This window comes from Capra hircus, chromosome 8, assembly GCF_001704415.2.
Source record: "Capra hircus breed San Clemente chromosome 8, ASM170441v1, whole genome shotgun sequence".
NCBI classification, from domain to species: Eukaryota; Metazoa; Chordata; class Mammalia; order Artiodactyla; family Bovidae; genus Capra; species Capra hircus.
The window spans coordinates 39,266,227-39,286,684 of NC_030815.1; the positions used below are offsets into that span (position 1 = coordinate 39,266,227).

General features: G+C 33.8%; 1 protein-coding gene across 1 annotated transcript in view; it reads right to left on the minus strand.

The window, feature by feature from the left end:
- Positions 1 to 20,458, minus strand: part of JAK2 (Janus kinase 2) — a 115,225-nt gene that overhangs the window by 21,040 nt on the left and 73,727 nt on the right. The window contains exons 7-16 of the mRNA XM_018052022.1: positions 16,454 to 16,775; positions 15,498 to 15,617; positions 13,494 to 13,651; positions 10,613 to 10,724; positions 8,633 to 8,819; positions 7,837 to 7,964; positions 4,872 to 5,006; positions 3,667 to 3,754; positions 2,595 to 2,722; positions 1,534 to 1,672 (exon numbers count right to left, since the gene is read on the minus strand). Coding sequence (XP_017907511.1) covers positions 1,534 to 1,672; positions 2,595 to 2,722; positions 3,667 to 3,754; positions 4,872 to 5,006; positions 7,837 to 7,964; positions 8,633 to 8,819; positions 10,613 to 10,724; positions 13,494 to 13,651; positions 15,498 to 15,617; positions 16,454 to 16,775 — 1,517 coding nt within the window. The remainder of the gene's footprint in view (positions 1 to 1,533; positions 1,673 to 2,594; positions 2,723 to 3,666; positions 3,755 to 4,871; positions 5,007 to 7,836; positions 7,965 to 8,632; positions 8,820 to 10,612; positions 10,725 to 13,493; positions 13,652 to 15,497; positions 15,618 to 16,453; positions 16,776 to 20,458) is intronic.

Consider the following 20,458-nt stretch of genomic DNA (forward strand, 5'->3'; position numbering starts at 1 on the left):
ATCATTTTAATTTGCTTGGGGCAGGGGGTATGTTCATGCATATACACATGCTTAAGGGCCAGAAGGGACCTTTGAGATCACCTAATTCAACATCTCAGCTTTAACAATGCCAACATTAAGACCCATAATGACTGAATAATTTGCCCAAAGTTATACAATTTGTTAATAGCACAGAATTAGTTACTGTACAATGAATCCTGGATCGACTAAATTTTTCATTAAACCATAGTGTTTCAACTACTGCCCCGTTCTCTCTACCCTTTCCTAATAGCTATGCATTCACAGTATTTTTTTCCCCATAAATTTTTTCCCAAATTGCTTCTTGATATATTTTTTACTTCTTTACAATGTATAAACAACAAAGGTAATGTTAACATCATTTCAATCTGTACTAATGACTCAATAGTAGTGACTATTCTAACCTGCAGATGAAAAACAAGGGCCAACAGGCAAATGAATGATTAAATTATACCAAGATATTCTTGGCACAATATTGATATACATAGGTTCTGCCCAGACCATGGAATCTTCCAAGTTAATTTTTTGATGTCTTTGATCCCATCAGAAAAATGGTATTTACAAAAGGAGGGAACACTTTAACTTTACCTTCTGGTATTCTGGCATAGACAGAATGATAGAAGATAGATATATATTAAGTAAACAGGTATGTAAATAAGTAAGTAAATAAATAAATAAGAATGATAAACTGTTGCATCTTTTGGTACATTGTGGTAAAGCAATGTGAATATTTCTAGTGCATAATTAAGAGATATAAGAGTACAGTCCTTTCTCCTTCATACGAATTTATATTCTCTTCACATTCCGCTCCAAACGGCAAAATCCCCAAGTATCAGATCTAAATTCCTAAAACATTTTCTGCCCTATAGTCCCTGTCCTCACTGTCATATAAAGGTACAGAGTTCAACTACTATTAGCTCAAAAAAGAAACCACGCATCAATGTACAAAAGTTGATAAATCTGGATTCTAAGTGTAGAGCATTCAATTAGAGAAATTAGCTAATTCAATGAAACACAATTACAACACTATTTGGACCAAAAAAACTCCTCTTTGACTGAAATTTTTAATTTTGTTAAGGATGTTACCAACACAAAAGAAAAGTAAAATAAGGCATAATTAGCTGAATAATGAAACAAAATAAATATTTCAAACTAGAAATATTTCTTCACAAATTTCTATTTAATGACTAAAGAGAAAAAAATTTAGAAAATTTACTTGTGATTCAAAGAATGATATTTAAAAATTCCACAATAAAATTGGATAAAACCTGACATTTCATACTTAATTAGGGATTAAAACTGCTTCAAAAAATCACTTTACAGTTCGGAAACATAAGGAGAAACAGACAAGAGTCTAAGATGTAACTATAATTTAGGTTGCTGAAAATGGTAACTAAATTTATTAAGCAAGAATATGTCAATAAAATAGTGTTTGAAAAAAATTAACAGCATGATTTTTATGCCTCTTTCCAAGCAAAGGTTAATGAAATTAAATTTGATTCCTGTAGAACTTACTGTCTTTTGGCAAAACTGTAATACTAATGCCAGGATCACTAAGTTTGATGAAAGGAGGATTTCCTGTCTTCCTGTCTTCTTCTCTGATAAGAAGAACATTTTTGGCGCACACATTCCCATGAATAAGGGTTTTTTCTTCCTATTAAAATTAATTGCATAAACATTCAAATATTAATCCACAAATTTTGAGCACTTGGTATGTCCAGGGCCTCCAAATGGATTTAAAAAGCAAAAATTAAGTAAACATTAATTTGGAGGTATACTTTGAGAAAATATAAGGAAATTTTATAGCAGCACTGTGCTTCCTATTTTACATTTTAAACAAAATAATAATCTATACCCATGATAAAACAAATACTTACTTTTATCATTTTTACAGGCTATTTTATTTAATTATTAATTTATTTTTTGTCACACTCAGCAGTATATGGGATCTTAGCACCCTGACCAGAGATTGGACCTGTACCCGCTGCTTGGAAGTCCTAAGTCTTAACCACTGGACTACCAGGGAAGTCTCTGAAAAATTAATATTTTTAAAACTACTTTATGCCAGTTCACTTTATGAATCTGAGATTTTAAACTGTATGTATTATAGATAGCAGCTGACACAAGAAATACTGTTTCTGTTCAGTAGGTGCACTCTGAAGAATCTGATTACTGGCTGACCCTCTAGTATTTTGCTTTTCTGACAATATCACTTTCTCAGTGGACATAATTTCCAATTACCTACAAATATTGTAACAAGGCACTTTCTACAGGATTTTTATGCTGCCCATAGCTTTTCTTTTTTTAATAATTTTTCATTCAATTCTTTAAAGTTAAGGTACACAAACTACAGATTACCCTTTAGCAGTTCTAAGAGACTGATGGAATGAAAATACTACTTATTTCAAAATTTATTTCATATAAATACACACCTAAAATAATCCCTTTCCCCAAGTGACACAGATTATTTTAAATAACTCAGCATCTATAGACTTATTTCTTGTTCCCAGGTCAAGATTCTTTCACACTGCTTCAAAATGTAAAACAGTAAGTTGACAAAAGAATGTACTACTTACTAGAAAATGCATGGCCCATGCCAACTGTTTAGCCACTTCAAGTTTCCATAATATATTTATAGAATTTTTATTCTTTTTCAGATATGTATCTAGTGATCCAAATTTTACAAATTCCTGAACCAGAATGTCTGCATTAAAATATAATAATAATAAGGCTAAAGTATAATACAATGAAAAATATATAATTTTAAACTTTTATAAATATATTTATAGTTATATGTGAGTATTATAGGTAAAGAAATTAAATTACATGAAATACAATAATTTAAAGAAAGCATAACAGGTATATACTACTCCATTTTGGGGTTTTAGTTTATTCACAACAGTAAGAGGTAGAAGTCTAAATAATTATATATAAACACAATATCATATATAGAATGAATCTCAAATCATGACTCTGCTTCAACTAATATTAAAATTAATTTTCATATGTATATAACAATTTTTGGTGACAAAAGTCACCTTTGGATCTTGCTGGGTAACTAAAACCAATGTTATGAAAGTTTTGCTGCCCATGGTTAATTTGGAGAATAATCCATACATCAATAATAAAGAATTTACTGGAGAAATTTACATTAGTATTAAAAAAAAAAATCTTGGAGTTTTAACGAGCAAGAGCTTAGTAAAACTTTATGTGGCACACAAAGACTTACATATATATTTCATAGATGCCACTGACTGTCCTATGTTCCATTATTATGGACTGCAAAATTTTTTAAATTGTTAATTATGAAATACCATCAATTATATCACATTCAGATACTTTTAATGTGAAAAAAATGCATCACAGAGTCAATGAAGTAAGTATAAAACCAAAAGAACTGGGATTATATGCTCTAAAACACTGTTTTCAAACTTTGTAGGAAGTATATTCTCCTTTTCCCCTAAATGAAAAAGTATCGGAAATATTAATAAATTTAAAAAATAGTGTTTTCTGTTTCAACAATATTTAATTTGTTATAGTTATACTGATATCCAACTATGATCCTAAAATTAAATTTTCTATATAAATAAAAATGGATGTTTTGAAAGACATAACATTAACAGAAAGGAAGCTGGTGGTTTTACTTACTCTCCTCTCCACAGACACATACTCCATAATTTAAAATCAGATGTTTGTGAGAAAGCTGGCTCATCATGCTTGCTGCTTCAAAGAAAGACTAACGAAAAGAAAAAAAAAAGTAAAAATTGCAAAAGAATTACCTTTCATGTCTATAAGCATTCACAGTTCAGAAAGATATTCTGCCATTAGAAAAATGCACTTCTATTCTCAGCAGGACTATATACAAGACTACAATGTGCTTTGGTCCCTTTAGATTTGCAACTTCCATCAACCTTGATGTTAAGAGTTCATTCCCAAGATACCGCCAATTTAAGCTTAGTTTAAGGAAACAGCAGTGAGAAAGAGCAATCGTGATACAGAGCAATGTGAATGATGCAAGATAAACAGTCTTAGACCCATAGCAGCCAGAGTGGAGAAGAGAGATACATACAGCTGCATACACCAGAGACAGTGATGTGGAACCACGGTAAACATGGATGGGAGCTTCAGTTAACACTTCCTAAAGAATTAAGAATGATGACTCAGCAGATAAAACAGTCTAACACCTATGTCAGGAGACTGGCAGATAATATCACTCTAACTCAACTAAACTTTGCCTAGAACTTCGGGGTATGGTTGTTGAAGATCACAATCACCAACACTGTGGAGTTCTGGATTATAACAACTCTTTGGCTTGTATGTTCCACATTATGTTCTACTGACTTCTTTTAAGACATTTTAAGTTCGTAAATGTGTGTTACATCACGTTAGGTGATATTTTACTATGCTAAAGACTGGCAACTGGCAGCAGGATTTCTGCTGGCTAGCATCTTCTGATGATGCCCAAAGGTATCCATCCACATTTCACCTACACAGTGTTCCTCAGTACACTGCCTTTCAAACTTTTTTAAAAAGTAGATTCAATTACAGAGGAAACCTGTGGAACCTAGGAAGCTCTGGGGAGCCAACTTTAAAACCAACTGCCTTAGTATTATATATGCAAAGATGTAATCAAACACATAACACCATGCTTAAAAATTAGTTTGGAAATTAGTTACAATGAAAAAATTCTGTTATTTTTTAGCCCCAACAGAATGTATCCTCAGAAAGGTCTTTGATATATATACTTTTAAAAACTGTAATTTGAAAAGCCACATGCATCAGTGTGTTTTGCGTGTATGAGAGCATATTTTAACTATCATAAACTACATAAATTATATAAAGAATATACAAACCTCTGAATAGTTTCTATGTGCTTTATCCAGAACTTTTAAAAGAACTTCTGTTTCATGCAGCTGACCATAGTCTCCTATTTCTCTTCTTATACCTTTAAAAATTTTTGTAAAAGTTCCTTGGCCAAGGCTTTCATTCTTTAACCAAAAAAAAAAAAAAAAAAAGGAAAGAATGAGTAAGGATGGAAGAAAATGTGGGAATCAGGAAATATGTCCAATGACAAGAGTTAAAAAAAAAATTCATGAGCAAATATTTCCTTTACAAACCAAATCTTGATTTGAGACTCCATATTGATTATATTCTGCTTTCTTCATAGTAATACAACACAGAAAACAAAGATTAAAGAACAAAGTGTAATTTGATTTCACCCTGTTCTTAAATGCCCTAAATTAGGTATAATTATCAACTTTAACACTTTTTATAATGTCACTGTTTACCTACATTTATTTGCATGTGAGTCTCTTTCCTTGCTTGCCTTTCCTGATAGTGCAGAATCTCTGACCTGTTTTTTATTACTACTTACTAGTTGTGTGACCTTCTATAGGCCATTTAATCTTTCTATACAGCAATTATCTTGGTATCTTCACCTGAAGAATGAGGATTATTTTTCCATAAAACTGTCATGAACAATAAATGAAAAAATACACAATAGCATTTAGTGCAGTCTACAACACAGTAAATGCTCAACTAAGTGTTAGCTATTACTACTATTACTAGTGCTTCTTATATACCCTTACAGAATAATTGAAAGCCTGCAATCTGAAGCAGGGCTGCCTGCACTCTATTATTATCAGTTTTGTGATGTTAGTCAGGTTACCAGGCAACTCCCTGCTTCTTGTTACTCACATAAGATTCATATCTTTCTAATTCTGAATAATTTTATCTATTGTCTCCTTAAGGAATTCAGATACCAGTTTGGTCTTTCTCATTCTACTTTCCATGTCCCTTAAGCTTCCTTTCATAATTTCCATTTCTTTCTCCCTATCTGCAGCATTTAAATGATTTTCAGATCTTCCAATTCAGTAGTTCTCTCTTCAACTATGAATAATCTGCCTTTATTTTGTCCATTTTTTAAATGTCAATGAGTATATTTGTCATTTTTATACTTTTTCCTCCAAATTTTTTTTGGCTATGTTGATACTATCTTGGGTTTTTCCCTTGTTTTCAACTCCTTTTTAATGTTTAAACATATAAATGTGTATTTTATAGCTTCTAACTGAAAAGTCTGTTATATGAAGCTCTTAGATATAATTTTGATGCTTGTTGGTCTGCTGATTCTTGCTTAATCCTGGATTACTTCTCCATATGTTTTTAAATTTTCAGCTTAAAGCTCATGTTTGGAGTCATTTTATCTGTGGGAATCTTAGGTGGCCTACATTAACAGGATATCCTTCCAGAAAGATTTTATATTTGCTTTTGATGACCACCACAAGGTGTTACTAAAGGAGTACCACCTATTATTTTAACTTAATTTACTGGGTTCAGTTCAGTTCAGTTCAGTCACTCAGTCCAACTCTTTGCAACTCCATGAACCGCAGCACGCCAGGCTTCCCTATCCATCACTAATTCCCGGAGTCCACCCAAACCCATGTCCATTGAGTCGGTGATGCCATCCAACCATCTCATCCTCTGTCGTCCCCTTCTCCTCCTGCCTTCAATCCTTCCCAGCATCAGGGTCTTTTCCAATGAGTCAGCTCTTCGCATCAGGTGGCCAAAGTACTGGAGTTTCAACTTCAACATCAGTCCTTCCAATGGACACCCAGGACTGATCTCCTTTAGGATGAACTAGTTGGATCTCCTTGCAGTCCAAGGAGCTCTCAAGAATCTTCTCCAACACCACAGTTCAATAGCATCAATTCTTTGGCGCTCAGTTTTCTTCACAGTCCAACTCTCACATCCATACATGACCACTGGAAAAACCATAGCCTTGACGAGATGGACCTTTGTTGGCAAAGTAATGTCTCTGCTTTTCAACATGCTATCTAGGTTGGTCATAACTTTCCTTCCAAGAAGTAAGCGTCTTTTAATTTCATGGCTGCAAACACCATCTGCAGTGATTTTGGAGCCCAGAAAAATAAAGTCAGCCACTGTTTCCACTCTTTCCCCATCTATTTCCCATGAAGTGATGGGACTGGATGCCATGATCTTCATTTTCTGAATGTTGAGCTTTAAGCCAACTTTTTCACTCTCCTCTTTCACTTTCATCCAGAGGCTCTTTAGTTCTTCTTCAATTTATTGGCTTAGGGTTTCTCAAACCATGCAGGTGGTATAAACTTTAATTCGAAAGTTTATAATTACAAATTCTGAAGATGAACTTTTTCCTAACTTATGAGCACAACTAAGACAACATTCTTTTTCTCTTTTTGCTAGTGGATAAATTTTTCATAATCCGTACACTGTTTCACTGAGGATGCATTTACTTAAGAATCCTGGCTTTATTCACAGATAGCCTTACTTTTAACTCCTTGTCTTGTATAGAACTCAAGACTTGGCCCTTTTTTGTACTGCTTTTAGCTCTTAGTTCTCTTGATTCATGAGAATAATCCTATTTCCCAAAACGTCCTGTGGCCAAACATCAGCTCTTATGTGTTACTACTGTTTTCAGTACCTTCTTTGAATTTCCCTTACTTTCTTGAGAACCTGAGAATTAAGATACTTTTTCAGAAGAATACTTTTAATTTTTAATATTTTTTAAATTTCTCAAAAGAGAATACAATTCCATTCTTAAAATAATTAACTCGTTTGGTATTACATTTTCCATAGGAAATGAAAGTATTTGAACTGCTATAAACTTTTTATAACATAGGTTACAATAAAGAGTCGGACACAACTGAGCGACTGAACTGAACTGAACTGAAATGTCATGTGAATGAATGTGGGGTAGAAAATGAAGAACAGTTGTTTAAAAAGACAAAAACAGTTGTTTTAAAAAGACAAAAAGACAATAATCAGCATCTATTGACTTACAAATACCAAATCTTCATTTCTAATTTTGTGGAACACCATTTGGTTCACATTATTATGCCTTTGTAAAGCTGGTGAGGTTGGTACATCAGAAACACCACTGGTTCTGAAGACTAGAAGGTTTGATTTGTCTGTTTAAAAAAAGGATAGAATGAATGAAAAAAATATACATAAAATCAAAACACACTGAGAATATAAATTGCTCCAAAGGAATAAAATAAAATGTGTCCTATAAAAAAGAAATGCTTAACAGCCTCTTATTGTTCCTTTTTATTTTCCCATGGAAAAGTATTTTAGGAGTTTTTTCATTGAAGTTTGATGTACTCTAACCAGTTATTATAATGTATGCAAAATTATAATCATTTTCTTAACAAATACAATTTTTCAGGAATTTTAATATGCCTGTTATCTCAAGAGATTTCTAATCTTACTATTTTCACTTTAAAAGATAATTTAAAAGAAATTAAGATTCTAAAAGGATCTGAAAGTATTTCTTCAGAATAACATGAGAATTTGGTTGTGAGGTCTTTCAGTTCAATAAATAAGTAGCTTATTGATACTATGAAATTATTTCTTAAAATAAATTTTCGAATTATACAACTTTAAGTTACTTATAGACAACCCAAACCAAACTGAACAATTCTATTAGAGGATGCTTGTACAACATATGAGGAAAAAATTCATTGTTTTTGGAGCTTTTTCTCTCCTGTTTCTTGTGAAATCAGTATACCGAAGATATCTCCCACCATATACAACACCCAAGACCAGTATTTTAAAAATAACTAGAAAACTATTTTACCTTTTGGCTTTGGGGGACAGCATTTAGTAAACTGGAAAATTATACTGTCCGAGCGAACAGTTTCCATCTGGTAGCAATTCAGAAGATCTTTAAGATTACTGAAGTTCTTCTTAGTACCACTGAGGTTGTATTCTCCATTCTCATTTTTTGTAATCAAACAGTGCTTATATTCAATAACATTCTCTCGCTATGTAAGTTTAATTACAAAGAAAGGGAAGGAAAAATCACAATGGACATCACAGTGATTACTGTGACAAAAAGGATACCACAGAAACAACCAACAGAACATTTAGATATTTGAACCATAAATCCTAGCCTATAAATGTGGCTTAAGAGTTACTTTATTGAAAGGCAAGGAAGAAAGCAATAATAATAAACAATAATAATACCATCCTTAAGAGCTTTCCATCATTTAAAAGACATAGTATAAAATGATTTTAGCATATAAGGCCTTCCATGAGTTGGCTTCTGCCTCCACCTCCAACCTTAACTCCTGCCACTCTCAACATATAATCCATGTTCTAGCTATATTGAGTGACTTAAAAAATTTAAAGCAAATGCCATGCCATTTCATGCCTTGAAAACTGTAAGTGCTATCTCTCCGTAGAATGTACATCCTTTCCTTTTGAGCAATGGACTTTTATTCAATTCTTAAAACTCAGTTTAATTTCACTTTTTCTGTGAGGTCCTCCCTAACAACATTTACTCCATTCCACAGGCAAAGGTGATGACCTGTTTCACTGTGCCACTACAGTATTTGTATAATTATCTCTAATGTGGCAATTCTGATAATATTCAGTTTTTCAATGTTTGTCTTATGTGCTGTACTTCTCATCCATCTATTTTTAAACATATTCAGTCTGCTATAAACATATTCAATCAACTTACAACCATTTTTTTATAAAATCAACTCATTATCTCTGGTCAGTCTCAAGTCCTTCGTACTCTAAAGGACCTATTTTAATCATTGTAAACCTTCTCTTATTGTCTTATTTGCTTACACTGGATAATGCTCAATTTAATATTTTTTGGTATACTTCATTTTTGTTTTACAAAAAGATAAATATCTTAAAGCAGGATTATACCGTATGCTCCCTAATATACAGCCCTCATATTATACTAGACTAATACAGTAAACATAAAAATATACTTATTTTGATTTGATAATTAAATATAATAGACTGTGAATTAGGATAGACTATCAGTATTTTACAATATTAAAGTCATGGAGCAACCGACTTTCTATATTTTCATGGACAATTAACCCACTTTACATATGTTAAATATGATTTTTTTTTATAAAAATTAAAATAACACAATTCTTATAGTCTCTACTTTTAAAAAGTACGATAAATTTTGGAAGCAACTATAAAGTTTCTCAAGATTTATACCATGAAATTGCTTTATAAATGATAGTATATTTTATATAATTTTGCACAATAAATAATTTTAGTTGAGATTCAAAATGGTCTGTATTAACAGTAAGATTTCATTACAGTATTACACTTAAAGTGTACATTGTTGATCATTATTCTTAATATTGGAAAAACCACCAGTTAAAAGTACAATGTCTTCTTCTTTGTCATTACCCTAATTCACTCTAATCCTATAACCATTACCAGTAAAATGAAAGTTTACTTCTGATTTGTTTTGTTCTAAATGTTTTGGTAAAGATTTCCATTTTTGTGACAAAAGAGACTTCAAAAGATGTGATGAAATCTGACATACTGGTAATACTCAAACAAAAAAATCCAGATAAAAAGATACTAAGATATTAGAAATAATTTTTAACATAAATCCTAGGAGTTATATTTTGTTTATGTATAAAGAATCCCTGAGGTAACATTAAGCTTACTTAATTGCTAGTTATCATATCCAGAACTATTATTTGGAGCATTAAAAAGGAAATACAGTAGATATTATCAAGGAGGAATTAGATGCACTAAGTAAACATATTACCATTAATTATGTCATACTAACCTCAACAGCAAAAGTCAGAAAATATTTATGAAAGTCCTTGGGACTGCATCGAAGTACATAGAGTCCAGTCTGATTACCTGTTTTCTTCAGTTTACTGATAGCAAAATCCATTCTAAAGGTAAAGAAATAATCTGAATGATAATGCAGTAAGAACCATGACATCACAACCAAAGTGTCATCTAACAGATTGGAAGTCAAACCTTAAACTCTAAGAATTTTTATAAGTCTCCTCCACTTCATATTTTTCCCAATAATCTTGCAAGGAAAAATACTGAAGTACCAAGCCATTCTGCAATAAGTTCACAATGATTCAAGGGGCAATTATATTGCTTTAAAAACATAAGGTATTGTAAGACATACAAAATCACAAAGAACACAATTCATTCCTTTGACTCTTCTGCCTTCCAATTTCAAATTTAGCATTTTAAAAACCATACTCAAAACTTCATTTAACTATACAATCAGTGTATCATAAAACACTTGTCTCTTCCATCACAGCCATTACTAATATAAAAATTTATGAGTATTTTTAATATTTAATATAATACCAAGGTCTAATAGAAGACCAATGGCAAGCAACAGACACTATTAACTTTTAAAAATTTGCTATATGTTTAACTGAAGCTGTATATATTGAAAGAAATGTAATCTACATGAAAGCAAGAATTATCTTGCTGTATTTCTCACATATAAACCAGCACCTGATACATATCAGGTACTTAGTAAATGTTCTACAAATAAATGAAAGAATGGATGGATGGATAATGAATGAATGAATGGCAGGAGTTTTTAAAATATTGAATATGTAAATTATAGAATGTTCAAATAATGCAACTTTGTCATAGCAACCATACTTCTTTTTTGGCTGCACTGAGTAGCATGTGGGATCTTAGTTCCCTGATCAAGGATCAAACTCATGACCCCTGCAGCAGAAGCACAGAGACAGAACCACTGGACCACCAGGGAATTCTCACAATCATACTTCTTAGACAATGGGTATAGGTCAAATCAGTCTTGAATTTCAGTCAGGACCTGATTCCTCAAATATTTAAAGACAGGTTAAGGTAAAAAAGCTTCTTCAGTGGCGCAGACTGTGAAGAATCTTCCTGCAATGCAGAAGACCCAGGTTTGATCCCTGGGTCAGGAAGATCTCCTGGAGAAGGGAATGGCAATCCCTCCAGGATTCTTGCTGGGAGAATCCCATGGACAGAGGAGCCTGGAGGGCTATAGCCCATGGGGTAGCAGAGTCAGACACAATTGAGCAACTAACACTTTCACTAAGGTAAAAAACATGCTCAAAACCCCAGATTGTTTCTTCTGCTCAAGTCCTTCAAACCTGCTGCTGCTGCTAAGTTGCGTCAGTCACGTCCGACTCTGTGCGACCCCATAGACGGCAGCCCACCAGGCTCCGCCGTCCCTGGGATTCTCCAGGCAAGAACACTGGAGTGGGTTGCCATTTCCTCCTCCAATGCATGAAAGTGAAAAGTGAAAGTGAAGTTGATCAGTCGTGTCCGACTCGTAGCGATCCCATGGACTACAGCCTACCAGGCTCCTCAGTCCATGGGATTTTCCAGGCAAGACTACTGGAATGGGGTGCCACTGCCTTTTCTGCCTTCAAACCTGGTGCCAATCATAAAACACATTCTGGTTGAGAGATAACTTCTACTTGGGGTGAACAAATATTCATGATAGCTGTTTTTATCTAGTGCTAAAGTAAGGTCTACAACTGTGTGGGTCAATATGTTGGCTAGTAGCCAGATGAAGCTCTTCACAGTTGACCCTTGAATAGTGTGGGTTTGAACTGCAAGGGTCCACATATATGCAGGTATTTTTCAGTAGTAAATACTATACTACTGCATGGTCTGTGGTTGTTTGAACTTAAGGATATCAAGGAACCACAGATATGGAGGACTGACTGTAAGTTACATGTGGATTAAGATCCTGTGTTGTTCAAGGATCAACTGTAAAGCTATTAAAATTAAATTAAAAATTCAGTTCCTTGGTTGTAGTAGAAGCATTTTAAATATTTAATAGCCACATGCGGCTAGTAGCCATTACTAAAGAGCACAGATTTAGAACATTTCATTTCCATCACATACTGCACAGCAATAGTCTAGAAAGATGGATATCAGATACAGTTTGTGTTCAAAGCTTTCAATAGAAGGTGTTGGATTATTCAAAAATTAAGGATGATTATCAAATTTTGCATTGTGGCTCCTCCACATTATTTCCAAATTAATGAAACATAAATTGGACGGTTTTAAAAAATTAATATCAAAGAATTAATTACACACAAGGAGATCCAACCAGTCCACTCTAAAGGAGATCAGTCCTGGGTGTTCTTTGGAAGGACTGATGCTAAAGCTGAAACTCCAATACTTTGGCCACCTCATGCAAAGAGTTGATTCATTGGAAAAGACTGTGATGCTGGGAGGGATTGGGGGCAGGAGGAGAAGGGGATGACAGAAGATGAGATGGCTGGATGGCATCACCGACTCGATGGACGTGAGTTTGAGTGAACTCCGGGAGTTCGTGATGGACAGAGAGGCCTGGCGTGCTGCAATTTATGGGGTCGCAAAGAGTCAGATACGACTGAGCAACTGAACTGAACTGAGAGTACTAAATATCTAACTTATACAACAAGTTAGTACTACAGACTGGAATATAGATGGTAGATTATAATCTAAATAATTCTAATTATTATGTAATCTGATTGGAAATAGACTTTTGTTAAAAGAAAAATAATTTCAGTCAGATCAAGAAAATATTTTTCTTCCTGAACTTCCGAAACCTAGGTATATCATTCTGTTGTGTAAAATATTCTTTATAAATATCTTGTTATTACTTTAAAAAATTTACTTTAAAAGTCAATATTACTCACGAAATTGGGCCATGACAGTTGCTTTGTATATTTTCAAGCACCATTGGAGGTGCTACTTCTTTACAAAGATAATGATGTGCATCTGCAGTTAATCTATAATATCCATCAATTAATGACACAAAAGACAAAGCTTCTCTTAATGACTTAAGTTCAATTTCCTAGGAGGAGAAAAGAAAAAGAAGAAATTTATTTTCACTGCATGTTATCAGGTAATTCTTCTAAATTACTTTTCTTTGCGATTGCTCAAATGTCTTTAATGGCTCCAAGTTATACACTCTGAATTACAAATTCTTGTGTCTGATATTTGAGACCCTTTCAAATATGGGTTTACCATGCTTTTTCAGTTACAGTCCACTCTATATCCATAATTATACTATATTTTCCAAAACACCCATTAGACAAATATTCCAGTCATTTCAATTAGAAACCTATCATATCTAGTCTGATACAAAAGTTGGTATGAATTAGAAATACTACAAGAAATTGAAGGAACGATCAACTTGCAGAAAAACAAAAAGTTGTACATATAAGAATGAAACTGTAATCATGGTATAATGCCTGGTTCAGCAAAGAACAACATTAGTCACAATGAGAATAGAGAATATGTACTTATATCAAAAATTATAAGGAGAGAACTATGTGAGGTATTTGAACTATAAAAAATATTTAGCTAACACAGGTTATAAAAATGATTCCTATAAAAGATACCATAAACAATGACATGAAGAATTGCAAACCTGTGCAACAAAGGATTAATACCTAAGAACAGGAAAGCATGCTGATCAAAGTGAATTACAAGTTTTATAATTTTGGTCATATAACCCTGAAATGGCCAGAGAGGTAAGACAGAGAGATATTTAAATTACAAAATAAATATGACATTTAAGCCAAAAGTATAAGAAATATCTGAGTTAAAAAGAGAACAGAGCCAGAAAAATAAAAGCAGTTTAAGAGGACAGTACAAAGGAATTCATTTCTTCCTTTCAATTAAAATAAGTAGGATGTCTGAAGCTGTTTTGTCTTATCATTATTATCAGCCCAGGCTGGGCAGCATGTGGGCTCTTAGTTCCCAGACCAGAGATCAAGCCCATGGCCCTGTAGTGGAAGCACACAGTCCAATCCATTGGACAACCAGGGAACTCCCTCTGAGGGTATTTTAAAACAGAGAAAAGGTTAATCTTTTATAATCAAACATGCCTCACAGTTCAGATAGGGATTACCTGGGATTGGTTCACAATTTGTTATATAAATAGGCAATATAATAGAATTATGCATACCTCTACTGGTAAAAAAGATTATACAGTTGTCCCTCCATTCCTCTATATCTGCATGGTATTGGCTCAAGCATCTGTCTCCCCTCCACAGACACCAAAATCCCTGAATCCACAAGTCCCTTATAAAAAATGATGCAGTATCTGTATATAAAGTATGTATATCCTCCCATATTCTTTAAATCATCTCTATAATACCTAATATAACGTAAATGAGATGTGAATGGTTATAAATACAATATAAATGCTATGCAAATAGTTGCCTGCACATGGTAAATTCAAGTTTGCTTTTTGGAACTTTCTGGAATTTTTTTCTCTGAATATTTTCAATCTACAGCTAGTTGAATCTGTGGATATGGAACTCACAGATATAGAGAGTAGACTGTATAGAGAGGAAAGAGCATTACAACAGGGAACGAGCAAAACTGGGGTCGGGGTGGGACAGGAGAGGGCAGGAAGTAACTGGTGCTTTGCTAATTATGAAAATGACTGAAAAATACATTAATGTGCAAGACATTCTTTGGGGAGATGGTGTTGGTAGTGATACAAAAAACTAGATGTAATCAAAAAGCTTACTAAAATGATGTTTACAGCTCTAAGTTGATGTTACCAGCTCTATTTAAAACTATAATCAAAATCCCTACAAGAGAACATCTTAGGTATTAAGATTCTGAAATACTTATTTCTGACAACCATAAAGCATAACCATTATATAATGATAAAGCAAACTTACTAGACTTTTACCATCTTGCTTATGAATAGTTACAATTCTGCTTTCATTTGCGCCTTCTTGATTTGCTTGTTTAATACTGATATCAATAATATCAGGAAAATCACAATACAACTGTAAATCCTGTAATTAAGAGCAGTTGATATTAAAAATAGGTTGAATTTAGGGAGCTATTTTAAAATAAGACTTATAAAGGAGAGAGATTTCATTCCAAATTCTTTTTAAAAGTATTGACAGCAATAGATAAGCATTAAATGAGATTCTCTCTCCCAATAATGTAACCCTGTATCTTGGTTTCCATTTAAAAATGAGAGGATTAAAGGGTGCCAGGAATCTAAAGTGTGCTATAGTACCCTTCAATCCAATCAACATTAATAGAAACCATTACCAGAAAATTCAGTTTACCAAATAATTAAAATAAAATAAAATCTGATAACATCCTAAGAACAATATAGACATGAACAAACTTAAAACTTGTAAACTTAAAGTATTTAACAAGTATGCAACATCATAAAATCAATAAAAACTAATCTTTTTCTAACTGAATTTCATAATTGTCCTTCCAGTTATCAGTAACAGTAAAAGAAAAAAAAGAAGCAAAACAACTTTAAAAATCACTTTTAGAATTTAAGCCTTTTTGAACCTATAAGAACACCATCTGTATTTTCCAAGTCTCCTGTAAATGTGTTATCATACTTTCAGAATTTTAAAAAACAAAAATTAAAAAAGAACACCATTACTAATTATTTTGTCATAGAAAACAAACAAAATGCCATTTAAGAACAACGAGAAAAGAACCATAGCTATGATCTTGCTGGTGTCACATTATTAAAAACTTCCACTTATATCAATGGAAGGAGAGTAGTGCAAGACCATGTTCCAAATGACTAAAAGTACTTTGCTTCTATTGCCATTCTACTTAAATTAACAAAGAACAAGAACATATCATTGAGGATTACCTGTTCTGTCAGTGTCTCACTTTCTTTATGTTTCCCTCTTGACCACTGAATTCCACCGTTTCCAGTTATTATAATGGTTGCAAAAATCTCCTCACCTGAAGGACCTCTTCCAGGTTCTTTTACTTCAAATTGCTCTGTGTAGAAGGCAGACTGAAGAGTTTCCAGATTTATAAGATACTTAAGTTTCAAGTTTCTGGCAGTGGCTTTGCAATGGCTGAATTGCTCAATAAATCTGCGAAATCTGTACCTTATTCTCTTCCTTGTCAAAATATGATACTCTTGGATCTTTGCTCGAACACATTTTGGCAAAAATGTCTTGTAGCTAGAGATAATAAAGAGTACACACAAGAGCAAAACAAGTTGGAACAAAATAAAATTAGAAGATAACCACTCTTCTCCATAATAAGTAAATAGCACAACAGTCAAGTGAAAAAGGTAACAAAGTCACCATCCATATAGTATAAAACCTTAACGTTTTATTTGATGATGTGAATGCCTTTACAAATTCTGAGTTGTCATAAAATTTTAGAGAAGGCGAAGTTAATTTTTTTCCCCTAAAGAAATGAAGACAGAGTCTAGTTAATATTGGAATCTCTAAAAATTTCTCTGCTATCTTATATACGTCATTTTGGCATATCTTTCCTATAATACTACACTCTAAAATTTATCTGAATTCTGGAAATTGTTATATTTTGTTAGATATTACTGATATTCACTAAGCAAACACACTTCTTTTGTGTTCATTATTCTCTCAGGTCAGCTTCAATAACTCCTATTAATCCCTTTGAAATAAAAACAGTTCTATTTGGAAATGTTCTGAATCTTTTGTACTTCCATCTCTATGTAAAATATCCTAAGGAAGGAAGATAATTTATTTCCCTTCTGCTCAAGTGTCTAAAAAAGGAAGACTATTTTATTTCTGAAGGTACAACTGGATCTCTATAACCATGTTAGATGCTATTCCCTTTGTCTGACAGCATTCTGTGCAACGCTCCATAATTAATCACTTATCACATTGTCCTACATGTACCTGAGTGCTGGAACTGCCTAATGCTGACAGATTATTATATTTTAATGATTATTTTGTACTGTTATAGAGCCATCATTAAAATTTTAATTAAATAAAATTGCAAATAAATTATATTTAAATATAGACAATAAATACTCAAAAGGCATCACTTCCTAATTATTTTACATTATTTATTTATTTATACATTTTTACTACTATATGTGCTTTTGAGGTTATATGTGAGTGATGGAAAGGGTTTGCTACTCATCTCTCTTCAACTCTGCATTGGGTGATCTCAGATTGCTACTTTGAAATTGGCCACAGATACATGGTATTTAAACCATGCATATCAGCAAAAGTTACAAACAAATCAGATATTTTTTTCTCTAAGAACTGTTGTTAAACATTTACCAGCACACCACTGCTTTCTTTCCTTCCCTGCTCTACCCTAATCCCCTTACAGAGCTATCAGTCTTGTGTTCAAGTAGCCAAAGCTGCTGGGAAAAGTCCTTTGACAAGGTAGATGGCTTGCATTATAAATTCATAATCACAAATTTCAAACAGGCTTTTGTCACTACTATCACTTTTATGACATTTCTCTGTTCACCTAATTTTCCCAAGTCCCACAACTATGTCAAATCTCCGATATTTTTAAAGTTCCTTCTCCTCTTCTGTCTTTCACCTCAGCTACACTTCTCTCTATTATCAAAAACGACTTCATGTTTTTCTTCGGGGAAAAAAAAAAGCTTCTCTAAGCAGAACTCCCCCAGTATCATGCTAGTAAACCTTATACATGCGCATTCATTCTTTCTTCCTTCCCACCTATTACAATGAATAAGGTATAAATCTATTGAAGTTATTTCTTTGATATGTACTTACCTCTACCCTCTGGGGAATTTTACCCTATTTATTACTTATCTTCTAACCACAAGTTTTAAAGTTCTTCCCATCTTAAATATAAAAATCTCCTTATCCCTCTTCTCTCTCCAGCCACAGCCTATCTGGCTTCTTTTTAAGAGTTCATATAGCCAATTTCATTTCCTCACCTTCCATTTACTCCTTAACTCACTCCAATCTGGCTTCTGTTCCATCATTCTCTAGAAACCACTCTTGCTAAGATCAAGGAATGTTGCTAAAACCAAATTCCTTGTTCATTTTACTTGCCATTTTTCAGAAGCATCCAACAGTGTTAATCACTCTCTCCTTGACACTTTCTTCCCTTAGTTTTCCTGATTTTCATCCCATTTCTTTGGCTACTTTGCCAGTCTTCTTTACAGGTTCAATCCCCTTTAGCTGGTGATAATTGTTAGAATTCTTCAAGACTTAACTATGGGCCCTCTTCTTTTCTTACCTATACTTTCTTTCAGTCTAGATACAAACGACTCTGATATCTCTAGCTCTAGCCCAGACTTCTAAGCTTCAGACATTATCCTCCATAGTCAAGTCAATTTACCCATATAATGTGGATGTCTCAAAAGCGCCTCAAACAACGTAGCAAACCAAATTCATGAGTCCCCATAACGTCCTCCCCTAAAAGATTCTCCTATCTGAGTACACTGCACTAAAGATCCCCTATTCCCACAAGCCCCAGAAACTCATGAATCATTCTTTACATAACCTCCCCACCAACCCCATTATTCAATCTGTCACCATCTTCCCTTGATTTTCCCTTCTAAATATTTCTCTAATTTGTCCATTTTTCTTATTATTAACCCATTCAACTGCAATTCCTAGAGGAACTACTGCAGTGATCTTACTCTCTAGGCGACCCACATTTCCATTTTCTCTTTCAGCCCTCAAATTAGTTTTCTACTCTGTTGTCATAGGAATCTTCTATGTATTAAACCCTTGCTTTAATACTCTTACATAGGGCTTCACTGGTGGCTCAGTGGTAAAGAATCCAGCTGCCAATGTAGGAGACACAGGTTTGATCCCTGGGTTGGCAAGATAACCTGGAAAAGGAAAGGGCAACCCACTCCAATACTCTTGCCTGGGAAATCCCATGGACAGAGGAGCCTGGCGGGCTGCAATCCACAAAGCTGCAAAGAGCTGGACACAACTGAGCAACTGAGCACACAGGCAATACTCTCACATAGTTTCCTAGTGCTCTTAACCTTATCAACATGCCTCTAGGTTCTCTATGGTCCAGCCCTTGCCTCATCACCTACTAACTCTTCGAGCTCGAACCATACTGACTCTCTTTATCCTCCCCATATTTCTTTCTGCTGCAAAGCCTCTTCCATGAGCCTCTACTCTCCATCAGTTACCTCTCTTCACCCAATAAATTCACTCATTTTTCAGATCTCAAAAGTCACATTCCTTTCCTTTTAAGGGCAATTATATATTTGTAAAAGACTCTTGATGAAGGTGAAAGAGGAGAGTAAAAAAGCTGGCTTAAAACTCAACATTCAAAAAACTAAGATCATGGCATCCAGTCCCATCACTTCATGGCAGACAGATGTGGAAACAATGGAAAACACTGATAGACTTTATTTTCTGGGGCTCCAAAATCACTGCAGATGGTGACTGCAGCCATGAAATTAAAAGATGTTTACTCCTTGAAAAACAACCTACGACAAACCTACACAGTGTGTTAAAAAGAAGAGACATTATTTTACTGACAAAGATCCATACAGTCAAAGCTATAGTTTTTCTAGTAGTCAAGTATGGATTGAGAGCTGGACCATAAACAAGGTTGAATGCTGAAGAACTGGTGCTTTTGAATTATGGTGTTGGAAAGGACTCTTGAGAGTCCCCTGGACTGCAAGGAGATCAAACCAATCAATCTTAAAGGAAATCAATCCTGAATATTCATTGGAGGGACTGACGCTGAGGCTGAAGCTCTAATACTTTGACCACCTGATGTGAAGAGCCGACTCACTGGAAAAGACCCTGATGCTAGGAAAGATTGAAGGCAGGAGGAGAAGGGGACAACAGAGGATGAGATGGTTGGATGGAATCACAGATTCAGTGAACATGAATTTGAGCAAGCTCTA